Below are 22,586 nucleotides of genomic sequence, written 5' to 3'. Positions count from 1 at the left end.
TCGACAAAAACTCATTTATTGTTAAATAGAAGAATTCCACAGGCAACTGAAGTGTTTGATAAAATGCAATTGAACTTTTTTTTCAACCACCATTGCAATCATATGGGAGAGGGAAAGTGAAACTTAGAATGACGTTTTTACCCTCAAATCCACTCTCAGAAAACTTCGACTTTGATGGCTCTTAGATTTTGGTGAACAAAATTGCCTCTAACTCAAGAATCGTTTTTTATATCAAATTATTGTGGAAGAAACGCTTTTCTCTTAACTAATTATTACCTGAAAATATCCCCAAGAATAGTCAAAATATTTGCTAAGGAAATGAGCTAGAAAAACTACCCCAAACAAAGCAGTTTCTTTGTTCCTTTTCTAACAAGTTTTTTTTTCAAAATTTGTAAAAGCTATATTGTGCCTTAGGGAAACTCATATTTTGGTCTACTGTTGATTTTACTCTGGTCCACACATGCTGATGCTGGGTCAGTTTAAAAATGTGAACTATCAAACATCTCATTAAATTAATCATAAAAATTCAACGTTTATCTACGTTTCCAGATAATTTTGTACTCAGAATTCTCTGGAAACCCCTCTTTAGCGTAATCTAATTGAATCCATTTAAGCTAATCCATTTTTCCAGTCTTAGTAGTTCCTTCTCTAGATGATTCTAGGTCAGTTTGGAAATCTAAACCATACAAGAAATATAGAAATTATTTCCTAAAAATTTGCTCAAATATATTGAAAATTTGATTAGATTTTTTTTCTACTCTCAAATCCGCTATTAGGAGCTCCTTTATATTAATGTGAGAAAATCATGAAAATATCTTGAGTAGTTCCAAAGTTATTAACAAAAATGTCCGCTAACGAATAGAAATTTTGATGATGCAATATGCGTTGAAAAACTTCGATTGTTTCGTGGCAATATTCCCAAAAATAGTAAAAATGTACTAAGAAAATTAACCATAAAAAATACCTCATCCAAAACTATCCTAATTACCAAAATAATTAACCCAGTACCACGTTTGTACCCTCAAATCCATCCTTAGAAATATAATAACTCAAGAGTACTCATTATATACTAGTCCTGCCGTATCTATGATACACAATCTTAACATACTTATTATTTCAGGTGTTACACCCTTAATGATATGCTGCATATCCAGTTGTACCCAGGGGGCCAAACTGTTAATAAAATATGGCTCAGACGTGAACATCAGAGATCAAACCTCCGGAAGAACGGCGTTATTCCATGCAGCTGAAGCTCAAAACGGTAATAAAACTCAAATGACAAAACAGTTTTACCACTAACCAAAACTCTTTATTTGATTCACGAGTCGTGTTTCGCTAACAACGTTAACTTCTTCGGGAGAAGATACAAAGTTATTTAAAACTACTTATAAGTGGCCTTATATAGTAACAATATAATTAATGGAGCGAAAAATCCAGTGGAGCATGGTCGAACAAAGGTTAAACACTAATTAATCTATACAATTGACTATTAGGGATTGGACCTTTATTCTTATTAAGGATGATTTTTTGAGTTTTGATAAACTTTCGAATGTTTGTAATCTTAAGTTGTCTATTTAAAGTGGCCAGTTTTGAAAACATGTTCAGCCCAACTTGACCTTTCAACTCTTCCATATTTTACATGTTCTTTAAATCTGACATTAATTAATCCAGGACTTTTCATTGGCCTTTATTTTACTTTTTAAGTTTCCTAATAGATTTCTTCACTTGGCTGAACTTTGATAGAGCATTCTTAGACCTAAGTCTTTCAAAACCCTATCAGAACCTTTTGTCAAGATAGGATCATATTATTATAGTTTTGCAACTAAAGTTTGCTTATTGCCATTATTTTTTAAATGTGGTAGAGTTTAATTATTCATAATTTTACTAATTGCCCAAAGTCCAACTTAAGAACCCTTGGTAGCTGCAAGGAACGTTCATGCATGAAAATGATTTATAAGAAATGCTTTAAATGTGTGTGAAAACCCTATTCAAATGCCTGTAAGAGTTTTCAAATTATCCTTAATAAGTACAATTTTTTTTTACAAAAAGCCACTATAAATCCTAACTGAACCAAAATTGCTAAATCTCGGCCAATTTGTAAGTCACAGAGGCCTTTCAGACTTTAAATCGAACCTTAAAGTGTCCACTACATTAGCATAAAAGAATAATTAATTTGTCTTAAGCAGTTTTTGAGTCATACCCAAAATGTTAAGGAATAATTAAAGAAATTATTCATAATTTTACAAATTGCTCTGTTGAGTCCAGGACCTTGGCTCAGAAAATCGACTTTAACTTAAGAAGCCTTGGAGCTGCAAGGGACGTTCATATATGAAAATGATTGGCAAGAAATGCTCCAACTGCGTGTGGAATCCCGATTTAAATGCCTATAAGACTTTTCAAAATTATCCTTAAAGAATTTTTTTTTTTTTAGAAAAAGCCACTGTAAAATTTAACCGAACCAAAATCGCTATATCTCGGCCAATTTTTGACCCACAGATATCTGAGTCCTATCTGAAAATGAAGGAATAGTTATAAAAATTATTCATAGTTTTACAAATTGTTCTGCATCCACCTTGGTTCACAAAATCGACTCTAACTTAAGAACCCTTGGAGCTGCAAGCGACCTTCATATATGAAAATGATTGGTGAGAAATGCCCCAACTGTGTTTGAAAAACCCATTTAAATGTCTGTAAGTTTCCAAATTCTCCTTAAAGAAATACATTCTTTTTGTTTAGAAAAATCCACTGTCACACCCAACCAAAATTACTATATCTCGGCCAATTTTTGCCACATATAGAGCTTTCATACCCCAACTCAATTCCTAGCATAAAAAAATAATTAATTTATCTTAAGCAGGTTTTGAATCGTACTCCAAAAGGTTACAGAATAATTTAAAAAATTATTCATAATTTTACAAATCGACTCTAACTTAAAAACCCTTGGAGCTGCAAGGGACGTTCATATATGAAAATGATTGGCAAAAAATGCTTCAGCTGTGTGTGAAATCCCCATTTAAATGACTATAAGAGTTTTCAAATTATCCTTAAAGATGTACCATTTTTTTTTAGAAAAAGTCATTGTAAAACCTAACCCATTCAGAATCATATATCTCGGGCAATCTTTAGCAGATTTTCACGCGAATTCTACATTCTGTTCAGAAGGGAGTTTTTTTTACACCCACGTTTTCCGCTTTTTCTTTTTCGGAAAGTGGTTAGTTCTTAGCGCATTAAATATATATAATGGGATATTCAGTAGCAGAAAATATCCATTTCTTTTACTGCTCCCATTTTTTTCAATTCGTTCAGTTGACAATGATTTTTACAATGACTTGGTTGCTCCATCGGATATAATAATTATTATTGTCATTGTTTTCAGATTTTTTTTTGAAATTTTATTTTTTAATTGAGTAGTAAGTTGATAAGACGTGATCAAACACAACGACATAACTTTTATGTGTAGTAAGTACCAGGTGGCATTTATTTATCCATCTTGTTGGATTTTTTATTTTTATTTATTTGGAAGGAACAGTACCCCTATTAACCTTCCCCTTTTATTATCTTTATACTTACACATTTACATAGTTTTAAAGAAGCAGACAAAGTTTATTTTAAGTCCTAAATACTGAATTTACAATATTGTAGCAGATTTTTTAGGTTGATACAAAGATAACAATTAACAGAATATTGTAACACCTAGATAACCTAATATCTGTATGTGCGAAGGTCGCAACACATATACTCTCCAACATATACTGGTAAGTCCTAAAAACCATTAAAAAGGCAAATAAACCATTAGTTGCAATCTAACAAATTGAAAAATTATGATTATATATAATACAGTAAAAAGAAAAAAAGAAAAACAAAATACATCGCCAAAAAAGCATCCCAATCAATAATAACAATCATTTATCTAATTAGATAGTTATTTCAAACTAAGGCTAGTATTAATTTTTCAAAAATAAAAGATTTGCATTGTTTCTTAAAAATATGGATTTTATTTATATTTCTAATTCTATATATTTTAGGCGTAAAGTAATTAAAGTATCTCAAATTAGCATTAGTGTTACTCTTAGGCACTTCAATATGGTCATTAGCTCTATTTCTAGTTAGGTAACTATGCTTATACTTTTGATTTTATTATTCTTATAAACAAACAAAAACACTAGCATCCAAAACATACAATGATCTAACATCGAAAACCTCCCCCCGAATAAAGAATTCTTGTTGGATGAAGTGTTAAATTATTTTCAATATATAGTTTTGTACTATGTTTAATGGATATAAAGCACGATTATACTGCCCACCCCACACAACAATGCCATATCTTATCAAAAACTCTATGATGGTTTTGTAAATAGATAATAATAGATGCTTATTCAACATTTTTCTCAATTGTATAAAATTTATATAATAATTTTCGAAGTGTTGATGTTAGTTTTAAAATCTGTTGATCCCATTTAAAGAGTCTATCAATTATTATACCTAAATATCGAGTATGTGTAACTTCTTTAATAACTTTATCTGAGTCTTTAACTTTTATAAAGTCGACAGAAGGACGATTTGCGTTGGTTATTGAAAAGACAATATAGTTTGTTTTGTTTAAATTTATTGTGAAGTTAAATGAGTGTAACCAACTCTGAACAATACAAAGTCCATCTATTACACTTTGCTTGATGTCATTCCATGATCTTGCCGAGAATATTATGGCAGTATCATAAGAAACAATTACACCATTATGAAGCCTAAGACTGGCCAGTGTATTTATATACAACAAAACCAATAGCGGTCCCAAAACTGTCCCCTGCGGCACTCCTATTTTGATATTTAAAGGGTCATTTAATGCATCTTCAACTTTTACATATTGTACCCTACCATTCAAGTAACTCTTAAAGACATCCAATACTGCACCCCTTATCCCGTTCTTTTCAAAAACATCTAGAAGCAAGTCATGGGGGACAGTATCGAATGCCTTGGCAAGATCTAGAAACAAAGCCTACACATTCTTCCTTATTATCAAGTTTATTATAGTTATTTCTTTTGTATCTATTTACATTTTAAATGAGTGTTTTAAAGTTCATTCAGTTGCTGTTTTTATAAAATTCAGATCGAAATCGTCTTTTTTATCAGATCAGTCCCTTCTCAGATAGCAAACGTGATGAAGTCAAGTTTGGCTAAAGGTGGTTTAAATGATGATGAAAAAGTTTAGCAGTATTCAAAAATCAAATCAAAATATATTACATATAAGTTATAAATTACAATACAATATTACCTCTAAACTTCATAATTATAACTATAACTAATAAGTACAATAAACAATATTTTACCCAATAATAAAGGCTAAATAAATACCTATTATACTACTTATTTTTTGTTTTGAGGAGAGTGATCGAGTCTAAATTGATCACTCTCTGTTTACGAAATGACGTGCATGGCAAGATGGACAAAGTTGGCCAGACGACAGAGGAGCCAACAGAAAAATGAAAAAGTGGACATTAAATAATGTAATATTAAAAAGCACAAAAATATAAGACATGTTGAGATTCAAATACAAAAAAAAAAATGTACAAATGTTGTTTTGCAGAATGAATAATTTTATTGGTGTTCTAGTCTTGGAATCACCTTTCATAACCAGCTTTTTAATAGAAAATGGCAGCATATTATATACTTTAGGTGTATTTACTGTGTAATGAATCTACAGCAAAATGAATTACTAAACTTGGATGTGCAAAGTTTTCTTTTAAATTCGTTCTTGTGGAGTAACTATGTGACACGAGGGAAAAACTGTTATTTATTTTAGGAAAACACAACAAACAAGATAATGTATACAAATTTCTAATGTTAAGGACATTTAAGTCTTCATACAATAACAATGTAGAGTATCTACGAGGTTTCTTCGATAACATTTTTAAAATTCTATTTTGACAAGTTGATAGAACTTCCATAGAATCCCATATCTTAATATTGATTCCCTTAATGAATTGTACAATGTAAGCATACGAAATAAATTTGTAAAACACATATTCTCTAATTTTACAGGTTAAAAAGACAACATGTTCATTCCATTTTAATTTTTGTTTCTATATTTATACCCAATGACTTTATTAATTTTGACACAGTTACAGTTTTTGGTTTTACCACATGTTGACGCATGGAGTGTTAAATATTGGGAAATTTTTAAATGAGCATCAAATATTACGGATGTACAACAAAATGCGTTAACTATTTTAACTAACATGGCAACTTTTATATTTCTGTATATGAAATAATCTTATCAGTGAACAAACTTAAGGCATCATTACATTTTTAATCTGTCAAAAAAAGCAGGCATTAAAAAATACACAAAGCTTACAAAAAATCTAAATGAGCTTCTAATTTTCAAAACCAGTTTACCAAAATACCAACTAAACTTCAAAAACTTTAAATGAGCATCTAATTTTCAAATTCATTTCAACTAAAATTGTGTTAAAGAAGCGGAGGAAGTTGTTCGTGCAGAAAATACTTGGTCTATTTTAATAACACATATTACTAAAGAAGGAAAGAAAAGGTTTTATCGCCGTAACAAAGTAAAACGTCGTGGCCCTCAGTGTGCGGCACAAATTTATTTACTGTTTGAAGCTACATCAAATGCTGTTTTGCTCTATCGTGTAGAGGGTGCCCATAACCACGAGTCGATTGAAATTCGTTCTGATTACGGAATAAGTCAGGAAGTTAAGACAGAAACAAACAAACTATTTGATTTACATTTGAAGCCTAAAGCTATTTTAAAAAGTCTTAGTAAGATGGAGGGAGTAAAATTACCATCAATGAAACAATTGAACAATTATCTATCAAGTCGTAGACGCGTTAAATACGGTTTCTCAACTATAAGTCTAGGAGAACTGGAGCGATGGATATTAAATCATACAGCAGTTCCCGAGGACATACACCAAGTGTTTGTACTTTCTTATTATATATTCGAGAATGAACCAATGTCCTTTCGCTTTGCATTGTCTACAAAACATTTACTGGGGTTAGCAGAACGTCATGCAAATATTATCCATGCTGATGCGACATACAAGTTGATTTGGCAAGGGTTCCCGGTATTAGTTGTAGGAACTACAGATAAACATAGAAAATTTCATCCGATATGTCTAGGAGTTTCGACAAACGAGCGTCAGGAAGATTTTACCATGTTATATAATAGTTTAAAAGAACAGGTTTTGTTTGTATACGGACATTCTCTACAACCGTCGGTATTAGTTTGTGATGCCGCAAAGAGCATCCAAAATGCTTTTACAGAAGTCTTTGGTCCTGAACCCATTGTGAGAATGCAAAAACAAAAATGCAAACCAGGGTTAAACAAACTTGCTCAGACAAAAACGCCCGATTATATTACAAGACATTGATGCTTTACAGTCCGTTACTTATCCTGAACATTTTACTAGCGCATCACAGCTTTTTATGAGGAAATGGAAAACCCAAACTAATTTTATTAAATATTTCAAAGAAGAGTGGTTAACTCAAAATCGCAATTGGTACCTAGGTGCTGCCCCAGGATCACCAGCCACAAACAACGCACTGGAATCGTTTAATAGAACCATAAAAGATAGCAATACATTACGAGAAAGATTTCCTTTGTCTCGTTTCCTGGTTATCGCGTGGGAGATGGTTAACGAATGGTCCTGCAAAACTACAGAGGAGTCCTTTTCAATTACTCCGCTTATTAAACTTCCTGATTGGACAAAAGCATATCAATGGGCAAAATTAGACAAAAAAATAAAGGTGTTAGATGTTGACACGAAGAACAATGTCTATATAGTACCAGGAGGTCAAGTAATGGATGTTCAGGTTGAAAAACCTTGGGAAACTTTTGATGAATTCAAAGAATTTTTTTTTCCACTTGGAGAGTAACAAATTTTTTCCAAAGAAAAAGATGATTGGATGAATGGTAGCTGCAGTTGTCCACAGTTTTTTAAGATGTATATGTGCAAACATCTTCTGGGCCTAGCAATTAGATTCAAATATACAGTTCCGCCTGTAGAGGCAAAAAATATCCATATTGGACGAAAAAGAAAACGTAGACGTCCATCAAAATCCAAACCTGCTTTGGTAATTCAGTGATGTTTTTAATTTATTGAAGTCTTATTAATATTTTTTGTTTAATGTTCACTCTTTTTTGTTTTGTGGTTCAAATACTGTTTTAAAAATGGCATTTTTTGTTCTTTTTGTTTTATAAATAGAAGACAATAAAGTATATTTGTGATGCCTATTTTTGTTTTATTTTATGCCCACTAGCTTTTGTCATATTATAAAGTATGAAGTTCAAACAGTTTTTAGAAGCTTTATTATTTAAATAGCTATCCAGATTAGTATAAAACAGTTGACAATATTAACTTTATTAGATGCTAAAGATTAGATGCTCAATAAGTATTTTTGTTGCTCCACCCAGTTTTTAAACGTGCTAAAAATTATAAAAACTTATGTTCGATTAAATACTACCCTTAAATATTCATCTTTCGGTTGATCTGCATTTGTGGGGGAAAAAGCAATAAAATTAGTTTTTTCAAAATTTAAACTGAGTTTACTTAAACCTAGCCAACAGCAAATTTTGTCCGACCCCAACTCTGCCCCATCATATACTTCATTCCAATTGTTAGCTGAAAATAACAGAGCTGTGTCATCAGCATAATGATACCACATTGCAATTTTTTAATATGTTACCAATTTCATTTATATAAGCTAGAAAAAGTATAGGTACAAGTAAGTATAAATACGATTTGTTTATTTTGTTCAGCCATGCTTCATTGGATTTTTCGTTTTATTAATTACATCGTTAGCGAAACACGTGTCAAGAATAAAATAAAGAGTTTTGGTTAGTGGTAAAACTGTTTTTAGGATTAAACAAATCAAGATAATCTAGAGGAGAAAAAAGAACACAGTTTAATTAATCAACAACAATTTATATTTGCAGTTGCGATAGTAAGCATGCTGTTGGATCACAAGGCGGATCCGAAAATAAAGAATTTCTTCGGGACGAGTCCTCACGACGCGATGTACGAATTGGAAGACATGTCCGAGAAAGTGAAAAGTTTAATCTTCGGCAGGAGTAAAAAGAGAAGCTTAGAGGCGGAAATGAACCCGACGAGGACAGCGAAAGCGGTAAAAACGATAAAGACGTACCCGAAGTTGAAAAAAATCGAACCGAAGTTGATGCCGCAGGAGCCCCACAGAACATACGTCAGGTCAACTATGAAGGTTAAATAACGAAGGAGCGAAGAGGCATGGAGCTATGAAGGCAGAAGAGGAGAGAGAAAGAGAGAGGACGAAAGAACCGGGTTCTCTGAAAAGCCACCTCGGGGAATAGTTGAGAAGTAACAGGGTAGAAAAAGATAAAGAGATTAGAGGTGAGGCAGGTAATTAATTGCACATCCTTGCTTATATGTAAATGTAAAGAAATTGGTATAGTTTTTTTTGAAGTAAACAAAACTCGTATGTATATCAGCTTTAGTTACTTAAGTTAATTTATGGTTATTAGGTTGGTACTGCTATGAAATGAAGTTTCATAAACGTGTTTTGTACCATCCATTACTTATATACGGGGGGGGGGAACTTTCTATTTAATCTAAATCAATTTTATAGTGTTCCCCTGTATATAAGACAGTCTCGAAAAAATACAATTAGGTAATAAATATAAAGATAAAAGATATAATGTGTTTGGTAAAATCCAAGTACTTTTTAATTTAATTAAATTAATTAATTAATCACTTAGGAATGATTCAGTTTTCTAATTAACAATATTATTGACGATCAAATAAACCTCAAGGCCCTAAATCTTAATGTTGTCGACGTTTTATCGTATATTGGGCCAAAACTATTTAAAAAGAATAACGTGAAATCCTTGGAATGTACTTGGAACATGTAGAAAACGTAAAAATTTATTTGAACTCCCTGATGGTCACAAAACGTTATTTCGCCAGCTTGAAAAATAATTGTAAGTGTTTAGAAGACATAAGTGACTACTTTAAATACCTCGGAGGTATGAAAAAACTATTCAGAGAACCCGGAAAATATGAAAAACTATATCGTTTCTAATATTATTGGGTTTAAGGATCACTAAAATAGAAGTCCAATCCTATTTGGATCTTCAGAGCGAATTTTGAATATTTTGGACTTATGTAAGTAAAAAAACAGATTTAAAATGAACATTTATACAGAACGTAAATATTTAAACTTTTAGGTACGGGACATCAGACAATACGTTGATACAGACAATACTATTAAAATACAATTTACCACAGTAAAATAATTCCTATTGCAATATACATGGAGCGACATACATATATTTTTAGACAATACATGGATACAAACAATGCTATTAAAATATAATTTATCACAGTAAAATAATTCCTATTTTAGAATTATTTTCTTATCTTCTTTGATCCTAAAATTATTTTCCTGTTATAAATTATACTTTAATAGTATCGTCTGTATCTAGGTATTGTCTGATGTCCCGTACCTAGAAGTGTTCCTTATAAATGTTCATTTTAAATCTGTTTTTTGATTTAAGTTCAAAATATTAAATTCGCTCTGAAGATGCAACTATATATTGCGCGAAACGTTGGCAAGTTCAACTAGGATGGGACTTTTATTTTATTGATTATATAAAATATAATCAATAAAATAGAGATAATAAAATAAGATATTGATCCCTAAACCCAATGATATTACAAACGATATAATCTTATTTGGATCGTTAAATAAAAAAAAATACATATCGCTACCTTCCAGGAAGACCGTCACAACTCGAAACATGCTATTTTTCAGTAGAGATGTTTAAAAATATTCAATATTTATATCATAGGGCTACGCTGCTTTTTGAAAAATAGGGTAAAAGGAGGAGAGATGGACCACATTTAAAAAAATTAAACGTGCTTCTTTAATAAAAAAAATAAAATTGGAAAAAATATATATAACATAACATAACATTGGTATTTCTTTTGGTATAATTAGGAATTAAAAATATTAATTCTAGGCACTAAAAAATATACATAATGACAGGTATGCCATTGGTCCATTTATCCTGCTCTGTGAAGATGAGATGGACCACTAGGGGTAGGATAGACGGACCATGCTATACTTTCTTTTTGTTTGGTGGCTACAGTCTTTCCACACTTATTGCAAAGGTTAACGAAGCCAGAACAAGTTTCATGTAACCAACGTTTACAAATGATGCGTTACTTCATCAAGAGCCTTTCCGGGAGTTATATCTTCATCAGGTACTGATGACTTGTTAGGGTTGATGGGTAAGGCTTTTAGATTTTGAATTCCGGAGGGGCTGGTTGAGGAGACTCGGCTCTAACTGATAAGTTATCCGTCTGGACCGTCTGTAATGTTTCTGTTTCAGGACTTTCAAGTGGGATATTTTCAGGAGTATCTTTAGGGCTTTTTGTTTCTTGTAAGCCATTATTAGGTTCTTTAGATGAATCGTTTTGATTCTGCAGATATTCTTCGAATTCTGGAACATCTTTAGAAGTATCTATATCTGTTTCTTGCAAACCATCATTAGGTTCCTTAGAGAAGTTTTTTCTCCCAAACAGTCTTGACAGGACCAAATACGCATTTGTCAAGGGGTTGTAACATATCCGTCAAATGGCTTGGTAACTTAATCAGGTTAACATTGTTAGAGATAGCTTCTTCAACTATGCGAACACTAATATGGCTAGCATGTCCATCATATACTAGCACCGCAGTTTGGTTTGAAAGATTCTTTAATTGTCTTATATTTTTATATGAGGGATAAGACCCTTGGTAAACCAAGTGAAAAATTGTGGTTCCTCCATCCAACCGTTTTTTGACACTGCATATAGAGTTCCAGGATAGGCTTTCTTGGACACCCAGCGTGCTTGTACACCAGCGCCCTTAAAGACAATAAGAGGGGGAAGCACAGAACCATCTGCTCCCACACACGCTAGGACTGTAGTAGATTCGCGACCTGATCCACCAGAAACGCGACTTGCCTTTTTGTCCGATTGGCCTTAATCGACTTGGGTCACTTTTAAAGCCCGTCTCATCCGCATTAAAAAGGAAACATGCCTGTTCTGGAGATGTTATTTGGAATTGATTAAATGCGTTGCTTAAATCTTCATAGAACTTGCGAATTACATCCGGCCTTCTAGCGTCTATCCGACATTTTTGCAGATGTTCAGGCTTTTTTAAAGATAAAAGATTTTTATGCCATTTTAAAAATGAGTAATACCAATCTATACCTGGGCGGTCATCAACAAACTGTGTAGATATATTACGTGATTTTACATACTCCTGAATGAGATCCAATAGTTCGTCCTTATCGCACGGAAATCCAGCTTTTGCACGAGCCAACAAGTAATCGACAATTTTCTTTTCTGTGTCATGAGCAAACGTTAATTTACGACCTCGCCCTGTAGAATCAATGGCGGTTCTTCTTCCATTAAGGCGCTGGGAAATAACGGAAATTGGTACAGAGTAGTGTTCTTGTGCCTGCTTGTAAGACATATTTCTATTCTGCACATCTCGAACGACATTTTCTAGGTCTTCCTTGGTATAAGCTGGCCCATTAGTTTTTCTAATATACTTTCTGGGCATCTGAAACAAATAAAAAATAAATTTACTAAAATTTATGTTCACATTTACCCTATAAGTCTGTTTACATTTACCCCAACCACGCGTTTACATTTACCCCCATTCACTTTTTTTCGGGGTAAATGTAAACACTTTTTTTTAAGATATTAAGGTAATATTTTACTTTAAAACTTCATTTTCACTATTAAAAATATATTTAGGCACAACAATTAGGGTGTTTTTAACAATACAAAGCTTATTTTATAGTACTTACCTTTAACATTAAATTTTCACATAAATATTCACACAGTGGCCACCAATGGAAAAACAGAATTATTGTTATGGTTGGAATGAAAGCACAAAACAAACTAAAATCGAGCCTGCAGACACCTGCATCTTTGTATAGTATGAAAGGAGGGGGTAATAGACTGTGCCCGGAAGTAATAAGTTTTAGCGGCAAATTTAAAAAGATTGCCTATGGCGTTTACAATTACCCCTGTTTACATTTACCCCACTCGATCCTAGTAAGTACTAACAAAATTTAAAAAATTATCTAAAGAAGCTGCCTTCAAAGAAACTGCAATTATCAACAAGTATGCTTCCTCCTTTAGCTGCTTCTACACATAATTCTGCAGCACAAGCACATAAGCAGACAGCAAACATTATGACTGCGATCACATTGTATTACTTAAAACTTTTAAATTTTGAAAAAATTAAACGATTTAATTTAACTTGTTTTATAAATAAAAATGTTATACTTACGCCTTAACATTTTATGCAAACAAAAACGGGTATTATTTACGGATAGTAAGAACGTCATAAAAGTAAAGAAATGTTTATAAAAAAACGTCCTAAATAAACAAATTTCAGCACAAAGTAAAAAAAATATTTCTTTTTACAAGGAAAAGCGCACTATTCCTAATTATGATTTTTTTTCCCGAAAAAAAAACATACTTCATTTCACACATTTTCCATAAAAGCCCCAGCATAAAACGTGACGATATTTCTGGAAAAATATACAAAACAGAACTTACCTTTTCACAGAAAATCGACCTAAACGTATATAGGACGGCCTCTTTTTATGTTGTGACGCTCTTAACTGAATAAACACAGGTGACGACTGCAACTGACCAAGCGGCTATTCGTCGAAATTAGCTTGATGCGATATTTCTTGTAATAGAAGCAAACTCTGCTGTATCGTATGTGACGGTGTTTTCGGAAGGTAGCGATATGAATTTTTTTTTAATCTCTAAAGAGTCCAAGGAAATATTTTAAAAGCCTAGAAAAGGATTTCAAATGCATAGAATATGCCTCTGAAAACCAGAAAGAAATAAAAACTGTTTTTAAAAAAAATCTACTGAAAAGGCATGGACCATCAATTATTCCAATAGCTTAGAAAATCAAACAAATCATTCTTAATCTTCCACGGGCACCATTAATTTAACACACATAAAAGGACACCGTGGGGTCTCAGAGACCCCATATAATATATGGGGTCATACCATACCATACCCTGGTTCTATTTAAAAAAATATGTGAAAAAACAATCTTATATAGCAATAAAGGTAGTATAGTATTTTTTTTTAAATCAAAGACTAAAATATTACAGAGAAAAAAAAACTAATTTATTACAGATAAAGATAAATATTTATTATAAAAATAAATAACAAAGTCTTCTGCTTAGGAACAAAAAAAGGAAACAAATAAACTACCCAAAAAAAAACTTAAATAAATAAATGCTAACAATTAAAACCTTAATAAATTATACGGTACAAGTTTGGAATTATACAACATATTTTATATTATTTGGTTTCCTGTCTTTTCCTCTAGGGCAAAATCCACATCTTACACGTTTTTGCAATATCACGGCCTCAGGTGTTTCCTCAGGAATACCCAAAATGTCTTTTATATAGGTCTTTAGGGTTTTGCTCAACGTTGGAAGTTCCAAGCGAACCCGAAACATAGGTTCTAACAACTGAAGATACAGTTTATTGAGAAACTGCCGTCGGTTAAGCTTTTTGTTTTCACTTGCCAAGTTATAATTCCATAGAAGTACCTCATTGGCCATCGTCGTGTTCCTCTGGCAGTTGTATATGCGTGCAAGTTTATCAAAGGTATCTGTTCCGCCCTTGGTACTATTATAGTCTAAGATCATTTCTGGTTTACCTGTTTTAGGATCAACAGGGTTTGAATAGTGCATTGTTACAAAAATAATTTTATTTTGTTTAGGCACATAAGAAACCAAAGTTTTATTTTGATCAAAGGCAAATTTGAAAGATCCTTCCACCCTGCCATCTAGAAATGTAGGAGGTACCTCTCTTTTATTTTTCCTTTGAGTTCCAATCATAGTAAGTTTATAGTTGGTAAGCATGTTTTCAAACAGGAAAACAATTGTCCACAGTAATGTTTCTGTTTGTTCCATGAATTGGTTTAGAAAGCTCTTTTGCATAGTATGAAGGAACCGGCTCATTGTTTTCAGTACTAACTTTTCCAATGTACGAAATTGCATTAACCATATACCAGGTCCTAGCATCGTTCATCATCATTATTTTAATTCCGTATTTATCTGGCTTAGATGCTAGATAAATACGGAATGGACATTTACCTCTGTAACCCATAAGTTGTTTATCAATTGTGCAGTAAGAATGTGGTGTATAAATTTTTTACAGTTAGAAATAAATAGTTCCCAAATATCCCTTATTGGGGCTAATTTATCAAGTATTCTTCTTTCACCCCTGGTTTCCTTATTGTCAAAGCGTAAGGAAGAACATAAAAATTGAAACCGCTTCATTGAATTGACTGCTCTATATAAGCACATTCCATATGAAGGGTACAGGCAAAGAAGGTGCTATGTCAAAAAAATAAGTTTTGAGAAAAACGGCTTCAAAGGTTAATACTCTATGGTGTTTGTTTATTGGGAAAATATAAAAGGTGATAAATTGTTTTAATAATGTATTGGAGTATTACCCTCTAGAGAGTTAAATATAAAAAGTCACAAAGCAAATTCAAAAAATGTAAAAGAACGTTTTTTACAAAATTGCAATTTTTAAAGAGAAAGAAGGTGTTTTGTCAAGCAATTACACTATACTACTATAACACAAAGTACACTAAACTTGATATTGTAATAGTAAAACTTAAAATCCATATGAACAAAAAGTAAAACCGTTTTATTTTCTAAAAGGCGATCTGGCAAGGTTCTTCAGATGCTGAGTGTTTTATTTATCCTAGAACCAAAAAAAATAATAATTAGACCAAAATCATGACCGAAGAGCTGGTCAAGCTTACCGTAGTAATCAAAACGCTTAAAGTTAACGTTGTCCGTTTTTCTTCTATAAATGAGGCAGATGGCTATAGGAGTCTTGAGCAGCTGAGCCACAAAATATCTTTAGCTCTTGGAGATTTTTCCATTTTTCCTTACTTATACGTATAGGCTCTAAAAGAAAATAAATTTCCGCTGTCACAAGGATGTTCTAACAGTCAAAATGTTTATCTTACCTTTATTATATAAGTGATCTGGCAGTTCAAATTCGTTGGCTTCTAACTTTATTTTAGTTTTAAATTTGGGATCAGTGATAGCAGTAGTTTCCCAAGAACCATTGTAGCTATCTCGGTGAAATATCATCCCTGGATGTTCCTTTTCTATTTTCATTTCCCTAATAGGCCTGGAAAGAAACGGACATGTTCTTCTATAACGTTCTTTAAAGAATGTTGTCCAGTATCTGAAGTACGTTTGGTTAACGTTTACCACTTGAAAAGGAGATGGTTTCTTTCTTGCCATGCGGAATACTTCTTGCCATTGTTCTGGGAGTTCCACTCGTGTTTTTTGGTTTATTAATCCAAAGTCCTTATCGCACTCCATGTACGAATGACCCCTTATTGGATAGGTAACCTTAATCAAATCCAGCTTTTTTTCTACATGTACTACATAGTGCAACAAACGAAACATAGTATAATTCTTGTTCTGCCCTCGCAGAATATTTGTAGTTCACGAACTTCAGGATTAAGATAATTATGTAGAAAATTATGTAACAAAGAGCAGACATCATCACTGCCTTTTTTTCCAACTGTTTCAGGGTACATGTAAAATATGCTTTATGATGTAGAAAGAACATGGATATTGAATGCATACGTGGACAACTGCCGTTTATAATATACGTCATTCGTACTAATATTCGGAACCGGGAGGTTTTTTGCAAAATCGATGCAGATTACTTCCATGGAGACCAATTTCTGGCTACGTGTTCTTGAGTCTCTTTTTCTTTTGTAAAATTGTTCTGCTTTCGTTTTGTGTAGCCTATGCTGTATGTTTAATTGGTTTATATCTGCCTCTAATGTACGGTAAGTCACATTTTCTGTTTGCGATAAATTAAGTCTTTCAGCTTCTAGACTTTTAATCTTGGCTAAATATTCGTCGCATTGACTACATGTGTCAGATCTAGGGTATCCAAAGGATATGTTGAACTCAGTTGAAAAAATGGTCCTATAAGTTTCATATGACACATGTTCATTTGGAAACTTTTCACAGAACATATTTAACATTTTTTGATATTAAGTTCTTCTGGTAGATATAATTTAGCCGAATCATGCAAGCTGTAATGACTTTTACGACCTCTAAACGATCCAATATGACTCTTTATCGTATTTCGTGTTTCAACAGAGAGCTTGTGCGGGCGATTAGTGTGCTTACCTCTACGATCTTTTGGTGCATCTCCTGTTAGCTTGAATGACTGCTGCAATACTACTAACTTTCTTCGACCTATTCCATGCATAGACATAAATCCCTTTTTACATATTTCAACATCTTCAGCATGCCCCTGCATATTATTTACACTTCTTACACGGTATCGGAAAGAAGCATCGTGAAGAAAAGCATCTTGTTCTTCTTGTCTGGCCTTCATTGTTTGATAGGCAACGTTGTAATCAGACCACACAAATATATATTTTGCTCATCAACTGAGTTAAGTAGGTTAAAACTCTTAATGATTTTTTTACGGGACTCTCTTCTGGTACACGCTCAAAACATTTTAATCTTTTACACCTACAGTCTTCACCTATAGTATGGCTCCTCAAATTTATTAACTTATTTACGTCACTTAATTTTTCCATATTTCTTCCTTTTTTTCTCTATAACGTAAAGTTTTTAATAAACACACGTGCACTGAATACAAGCCGTTTGTTTACTAAACATGCCGGTATTAATTCCATTGCATCAGACTACGAGTAAAACTTGACATAGCACTTTTTTCGCCGGGACCGCGCGGACTTACCACCTTTTTAGCCTGACTAGAGATATTAAAATATGTTGTTATAGCTGACTAAGCACGTTCTTAGTCGTAATTGATTTATAGAATAGTAGTTTAGCTTGTTGGCTATCCAGCGCCGCCGCCAGAAAAAAATGTAGGGGGGGTCACAGTGGCGGCTCGTGGCTGATAAATGCGGAGGTCTTGCAAAAGCCCGCCGCAGGCGCAACCGGAGGCGGAAATTTTTTTTCAAACCCAACCCAAGTTGAACCCAAAATTCATTAAACCTAACTCTATTTAGATGACAATTTTAAAATTACATTACTTAATTTACTGTATCTCCCATCTAAAATTTAATTACCTATTTTTAAAATTAAAAGTTAAATTATTATCATTATTTAATCAATTAAGTTATATTATAAAAATTATATCCTCGTCAAATAGTAAATTCCAAGCTTCTAATGGAGATCGTACATTGCGAGCCTCTGCTTTAGGTCCTGGCATAAAAGAAACTATGTTAACGCCTCCCTCTCTTTTCCAAAATGTTTGAAGATCACTTATTATTAGATTTACCTAAAATTATTTCTTGTTGGCCGACATCATCTTGTTGGTCTTCCACGTTGAGCTCTTCAGCACTTTCTAAAAGTTCTTGTTGCACCAAATAATCCGATTCTGGGTCTGTTTCAGAATCACTATCACGAAAAAAAGTTTCGTCATCTTCCTCCAACATAGATTTATTCATCTCATCAGCTAGTTCTTTAGCAGTCAATCCACGTTTGTTGTGGTAACTGCTTGAACTTTCTGCCATTTTAATACTCTTACACTTTCAATGATGTACACGGAAAATAAATATACGCGCAAGGCACCGTGGGGTCGAACACATTTTATTTCACTGCCGGTTGACTGTAAACTAATTTTGTATAAAATACCGCTAGACACCGTTCAAGGATATCCTAACTTAAATTTACATGGAGTGGGGAGCGCATATAGAGTTTGCTTTATAAAATATTACGATTAAAACAGCTGCTGAGGTCTCATAGACCCCACGGTGCCCTTGGAAGATTAATATCTGGGAGGTATAAAAAATACCTATGAAGACCTAGACGACGTAAAAAAAAATTAACCTGAAAAATATGAAAATTTGTGTCCAATTGCTGAGAGTTACAAGAATGAAGTAAGGTTCCTGTTTAAAAAAATACCCCGAAAGCTTCTGACGAATATTTTGTAATAACCCCTAAAAATATAATCGAAATTTGAAAAATATGGAAAGCGGAAAAATTTATTTGAAATCCTTAAAAAAATATTCCGAAAACCTATAAAATATGACAAATTATTTTAAATCTGCAAAAAATAGAAATAATTATTTCAAGGCTCTGGAAAAGTATTTAAAATGTCTGTAACGCATGAAAAATTTCTCTGAAGGAAGACCTAGAAAACATCGAAAAATGTCGAGTAACTTTTTTCTCTTACAGAGGTTTGAAAACAGTAAAAAAAGTGAAGAAATTCCTATAATAAATTTAATGCAAAAATAATTTCAATTCAAATACGCCAAATCCCTGAAAGGCTTTGAAGCTTTTTTTAGCCAAGGGCTTAGAAAATCGGACAAATAAATTTAATATGGCCAAAGAGTGAAAAAGTCTCCTGTATAGAATGAGTCATTTTGTCCAAGTTACTTTATCACTCTAAAGATGCCTAGATATAAACCGAAATGTCGGTAATATTAAGATGAATATCCTGAGTTTGATTTGAACGCGTTTTAGGCATCCAATAATTTATTTATTTCTTGTTTAGGTCGACTTTTGCAGTCAAATAATCCTCAAGACCTTAAATCTTAATGTTGTCGACGTTTCGGCTTATATTAGGCCATATCCGGGTCGATAAAAGAGTGTAAAAGTCCCCTATGTAGAGTGTATCATTTTTGTTCAAGTTACTCTTACTTTATCGGCATGAAGATGATTAGATATCTAATCTGAAACGTTGATACTATTAGGTCTTAGAAGATCGTGAGTTTTATTTGAACCCAACAACTAAATTAGTTTTTCTTTGATGTATTTAGGTTTGGCTCCTTTATATGTTTTTATATTTTAAGTAATTATCAATTTTAGGTTATACATGTATTATGAAATATGGTAATTTTTTGAATATAGTAATCATTTTAGGATTTTATATAGATGGTATGAAGTTTTTGATGAAACTTTTGGGTTATGGCATAAATAATAAAAAGCCGATCTTTAGGTGTTTTCTAAGTGCTGACACAAATACCAAAGTTTCATCAAATTTAATGAAAAGCTTTTTAATGAATTTATATTGATGCCCTATAGCAGTAGAAATTGTTTTAAATTTACTTGTTTACCTTACAAGAGTTTACTGAGGAATCTATTGTAATTGGTCTTTTAATATAATTGTAAGAAAAATGTAAATATTTTAAGGAACATCAAAGGTTTTTCAACAAAATCTTATGTATTTCTTTTAAGAACAGTTGGTTTATATAAATATGTATTAATATTATGACTTTCTGTATATTTTGGCAATATAAACTAACACAAGTCAAAACAACCAGTGCAATAATTATTAAACACCTAATCCTACCTGTCCAGAACCGTCAAAATTGCCTAAAAGTCATCCTTTGTCCGAAAAAGAAAACGTATTTTGTTCATATTTTTTTGTCCAATTTTATTCTTAATTAATTTTTTTAAAAAATGAACGAGTCGGGTCTCACCGATAAAATAAACCCTAACGAAGACTGTGCCCCAGTTGCCAAAAAGGCTAAATTAATCGGTTCATCGTATAATATTGAATCTTGTGCTATTTGCCTGTACCCCACTGAAAAAAAACTCGTGGGACGTCCAGAGACTTGTAGTCACCGGTTTTGTTTAACTTGCATTAAACGATGGTCTAGAAGGGAGAGTACGTGTCCTTTGTGTAGGGCCAACTATAAGGCCTTAGTGGGTAAGTAATTATAGGATTTTTTCAACACCCAAGAAGCTTACGAGAAACCTTTAACTGTTATGTATGTAAATTGTAGTTCATGAACGTTATTCGAGGCGAAACATAAAAAACCTGCCGCTCCCAATCAGGAAGAGAAAAGCGAAAAAAGTGCTGCTGACGAGGCAGATAGTATCGAGTGATTCGATGCTAAGGAGACACTTAAGGAACTTTTTTAGGCTTTTTCATTATTTGGTCGCCGCTGGGAGTGACTTTATGTTCTTGAGGAATCGCTAGTGACGTGGCGTGATCTTTTATAGATTTTTACTATAGGGGCTAAATTTATACAATAAACGACTTATACTGCAGAATGTACGAATTTATTATTTATTGAATAAAATATTCTCGAGATACGAAAAAACCATTTAAACATTTGGTTGTCCTGCAGTTAGAAACTAATTGAATTTGTAGACTAGTTTACGGAGTTTAACATCTGTGCTTTCTATATGCTTATTTCATTTAAGATGGTAACACGCAAATATTTTTATAATTATTTTTTTATAAGTTCAGTACACTGACATAGTGTCTCTCCTCTGCTTAAACTTTTGAGAGTATCAATGTTTATACTCTCAGACTGATAATTATATGAGTCAATTATACTAAACTACCTTAACTGTTTTTTTTATGTTAATCGATATCCACTCAACCATTCACAGACCTTTGCAAACTCGGTTATTTAACCAGTTCTACTGTTACATTTCAGGTATTTCTCTGTAGTGGAATAGCTATGTCATTAGCATATGATATAAGTTTGCTTGATATATTTATAGTTAGAAAAATCATTGATATACAGAGTGTCCCCATTCTATTTAAATCTCTATATAACAAAAAGGCTTTTTTAAGAACTAAATTTAACGGTAATTTATCTTGTAAGGAAACATGGGCTGAGCTAAAAAAACTTGATATTACAAAAAATAAACAAAGATGCATTCTAACACATCTATCTAATGTTAACGAAATAAATAATTGTTTTTCATCGATATGCATTAACCAGACCAAAATCTACTTGACTTTTATAGAAATAACCTTAAAAATAATGCTCAAAATATTTTTAGTTTGAGGGTAGTAACAGAGGAACAGTTAATGAGAATTATTTTATCCACAAAAAGCAAAGCATACTAATGAGACGATCTTATTTAAATCATATTTTCCAGATATGTGGAAGCATGATTACGTCACACCTTTGCCTAGAATATCGCAACCTAAGGAATTCAAAGATCTGCTTGCGCTCAATAAGCATTCTTCCAACATTATCTAAAGTATTATAAAAAATTGTAGATATACAGGTTCGTGTTTTTTTAAATGAAAATAAGATTTTGCCATTAAAACTGCATAAACAATTGAATCGGTTATTTGAGAAACCCCGTAAGTCCAAAAAATACAATTTTGGAAAAACTGGATATAACGTCCTACAAGAAGTTACAATAAATTTAAATTTGTTTCAATACTAATTTAATGAAGAATTTAGTGTTAAAAATTAAAGACAACATAATAGCACACTCAAAAAAATATTTTTTAGCTCAAAAAAAATTTTGAAATTTGGTAACATACGGGGTTTCTCAAATGAATGCCAATTTTCAGAGTATTAAGGTTAAGGTAAACTAGTATAATAAATACAGCCTAAAAAATTTCATGATTAATTCATGTATTTATTACTACGTAATCTACAGAGTATTCCACCAAGTCAATTCCCCATAAAAGTTTTGTATTTCTTCGTCTTGAGGTATGTACTGCATCAAGCTCCTAACGTCATTCAGTTTGGTCACATTGATAGGAACAAGGCCA

The 22,586-nt window shown here is 32.4% G+C and overlaps 2 protein-coding genes across 2 annotated transcripts in view; both read left to right on the top strand.

Annotated features, from left to right (window-relative positions):
• The window catches only part of LOC126748810 (uncharacterized), a 48,945-nt gene extending 33,184 nt beyond the window's left edge, over nucleotides 1–15,761 (top strand). The window contains exons 5-6 of the mRNA XM_050458283.1: nucleotides 1,121–1,261; nucleotides 8,951–15,761. Coding sequence (XP_050314240.1) covers nucleotides 1,121–1,261; nucleotides 8,951–9,243 — 434 coding nt within the window. The 3' untranslated portion in view covers nucleotides 9,244–15,761. The remainder of the gene's footprint in view (nucleotides 1–1,120; nucleotides 1,262–8,950) is intronic.
• Nucleotides 15,762–20,401: 4,640 nt separating this feature from the next.
• Nucleotides 20,402–21,112, top strand: LOC126748815 (PHD and RING finger domain-containing protein 1-like). Its single transcript, XM_050458294.1, has 2 exons — nucleotides 20,402–20,765; nucleotides 20,842–21,112. Exons 1-2 carry the CDS (start codon nucleotides 20,516–20,518, stop codon nucleotides 21,036–21,038), a joined length of 447 nt encoding a protein of 148 aa, XP_050314251.1. The 5' UTR covers nucleotides 20,402–20,515; the 3' UTR covers nucleotides 21,039–21,112.
• The last annotated feature ends 1,474 nt before the right edge of the window (nucleotides 21,113–22,586 follow it).

Source organism: Anthonomus grandis, chromosome 2, assembly GCF_022605725.1.
Source record: "Anthonomus grandis grandis chromosome 2, icAntGran1.3, whole genome shotgun sequence".
Taxonomy (NCBI): Eukaryota; Metazoa; Arthropoda; class Insecta; order Coleoptera; family Curculionidae; genus Anthonomus; species Anthonomus grandis.
Note: the sequence above shows the minus strand (reverse complement) of the source record. Positions and strands in the feature narration are given on the sequence as shown.